This window comes from Mustela nigripes, unplaced genomic scaffold (genome assembly GCF_022355385.1).
Source record: "Mustela nigripes isolate SB6536 unplaced genomic scaffold, MUSNIG.SB6536 HiC_scaffold_7332, whole genome shotgun sequence".
NCBI lineage: Eukaryota > Metazoa > Chordata > Mammalia > Carnivora > Mustelidae > Mustela > Mustela nigripes.
In genome coordinates this window covers 1-2,251 of record NW_026746738.1, presented here as the reverse complement: position 1 = coordinate 2,251, position 2,251 = coordinate 1, and the positions used below count along the sequence as shown (strand labels likewise).

The 2,251-nt window shown below is 38.5% G+C and overlaps 1 protein-coding gene across 1 annotated transcript; it reads right to left on the bottom strand.

Moving 5' to 3' along the window:
* Window positions 1–1,449: 1,449 nt before the first annotated feature.
* On the bottom strand, window positions 1,450–1,959 carry LOC132009207 (zinc finger protein 37A-like; the record flags this gene model as incomplete). Its single annotated transcript, XM_059387529.1, has 2 exons — window positions 1,450–1,568; window positions 1,833–1,959. Coding segments are annotated over 2 exons (231 nt in total), but the record flags the coding sequence as incomplete, so codon positions are not given.
* Window positions 1,960–2,251: the final 292 nt, after the last annotated feature.

The window sequence follows — 2,251 nt, the reverse complement described above, 5'->3', positions numbered from 1 at the left end:
TTTAACTGTCATCAGAAGTCATCAAGAAAATGGTAAGACAAGGCTTACATAATTGAGAAAAGGCACTGTCAATACATACATTTGCCAAAGATTCATATTTGGAATCTATTTTTTTTTTTAAGATTTTATTTATTTATTTGAGAGAGCATGAGCGAGGAGAAGGTCAGAGGGAGAAGCAGACTCCCCATGCAGCTGGGAGCCCGATATGGGACTCAATCCCGGGACTCCGGGATCATGACCTGAGCCGAAGGCAGTCGTCCAGCCAACTGAGCCACCCAGGCGTCCCTGGAGTCTATTTTAAAAGTTCTATAATTCAACAGAAAAAGACTAATGGTCCGATAAAATATAGGCAAAAGACCTGAACAGTTAACTTTGCTAAAGAAGATCCAAATAGCCAACAAAAATATGAAAAGATGCTCAACATCAGTCATCAGAGAAATGGGAATTAAAGCCTAATGAGATAACACAACAAAATGACTAAAATGGCCAAATTAGACTGACAATACCAAGTGCTCACAACAATAAAAGGCAATTAAAGCTCTCATACATTGCTAGCGACAACACGATTTAGTACAACCTCTTCGGAAAATTATTTAAATTAAAAAGTGTGTTAAAGTTAAGTATGTGATCACTCTGCCCAGCAAGTCCATTTCTGGTCACACAACTAACAGAAGAGTTTACATACTCCTCAGAACAACACACACAATAATTTTTATAAATGTTTTTCACAAACCTCAAACTCAAAACAAGTGTTTCAAAACAAATATGTTTCAAATATGTATCCTAAATAAGTTTCAATAACATAATAAAGACATAAACACTGTGGTAGTCACAGCGGAATGCTACACAGCAATATAAAGCAATAAACTAATCATAAACCAACGTGAATATTTCTCATAGACATAATACTGAATCAAAGCAGGCAGATACTAAATACACACACACACACACTGTGTGTTTATACGTATATTGTATATACACACATATATAGTAATGTGTATACTTAAAATCTGTGTATTTAACTCTATATAATTAATTCCTAAGGAGGAAAACAAAGATAACATTGTGTATAAAAGTGACACTGGGGGGCGCCTGGGTGGCTCAGTGGGTTAGGCCGCTGCCTTAGGCTTGGGTCATGATCTCAGGGTCCTGGGATGGAGTCCCGCATCGGGCTCTCTGCTCGGCGGGGAGCCTGCTTCCCTCTCTCTCTCTCTCTGCCTGCCTGTCTACTTGTGATTTCTCTCTGTCAAATAAAAATAAATAAAATCTTTAAAAAAAAAAGTGACACTGGGAGATACTGGGTGATTGAGTGACACTGAATATTTGAGTCACGTCAACATGCTACTTTCAAAGGTCCAGAGCATCTAAAAAGTGATTCTTAAAGACCATTTCAATGGCCTTAAAGCTCTGAACTAAGGCTCTGTGATCTAATTTCCTCCTAAACTCCATCTGGCTCATACGTACTCACTCACCTGGGTCGTTCTGGCTCAGGAACTCTTCCTCTAATATCCACGGCTCCTCTCCTTGCTCCAACTTGAGGATCACTTCTGGTTTAGGGATGGAATACCCTGTGAATGAGAAATGGGACAAACTGGATGAGTTTTAGGGCCTCTGAAGGCGGAGGACATTATAACTCAAAGACCATACAAAAAAAAAAAAAAATTAATCCCTGTTATGCGGGAAAAGAAAACAAATCCCTTTGGATAATCAAAAGGTCATCCTTGACCTACAAATTTCAAAACTAAACATTATATTCCAAAAACTCTGCAAGTTTCTGTAAATAAAAAAGACACACATACTGGGGGTCTACGTGAGAAACAAACATTACCTACCCACTGAGACAAGGTGGCTATAGTTCTCCAGCATCACTTCCCTGTACAGGGTCCTCTGAGTAGGGTCCAGGTGCTGCCACTCCTCCTGAGTGAAGCCCACGGTCACATCCCTGAATGACAATGATCCCTGGAAAAGCACATTTCTGCTTAGTCTGAAGTGATCAAAATCAAGTAATAGGAAAAAAAGGAAGTTCAAAGACCAATTCTTGGGGGTATAGCTCAGTGGTAGAGCATTTGACTGCAAAGACCAATTCTTACCATTTTTTACTGCTGAAAACTGGCCAGAAAATTTTACTAAGGACCTCTATTATAGAGCTTCTTTTGTGTTATGCTTTTTGAGTTAAAAAAATAATAATAATAGAAATACCATTTTTTTGTTATTTAATACAAAAAATCTGAGTGCCCACATGTACCTGTAA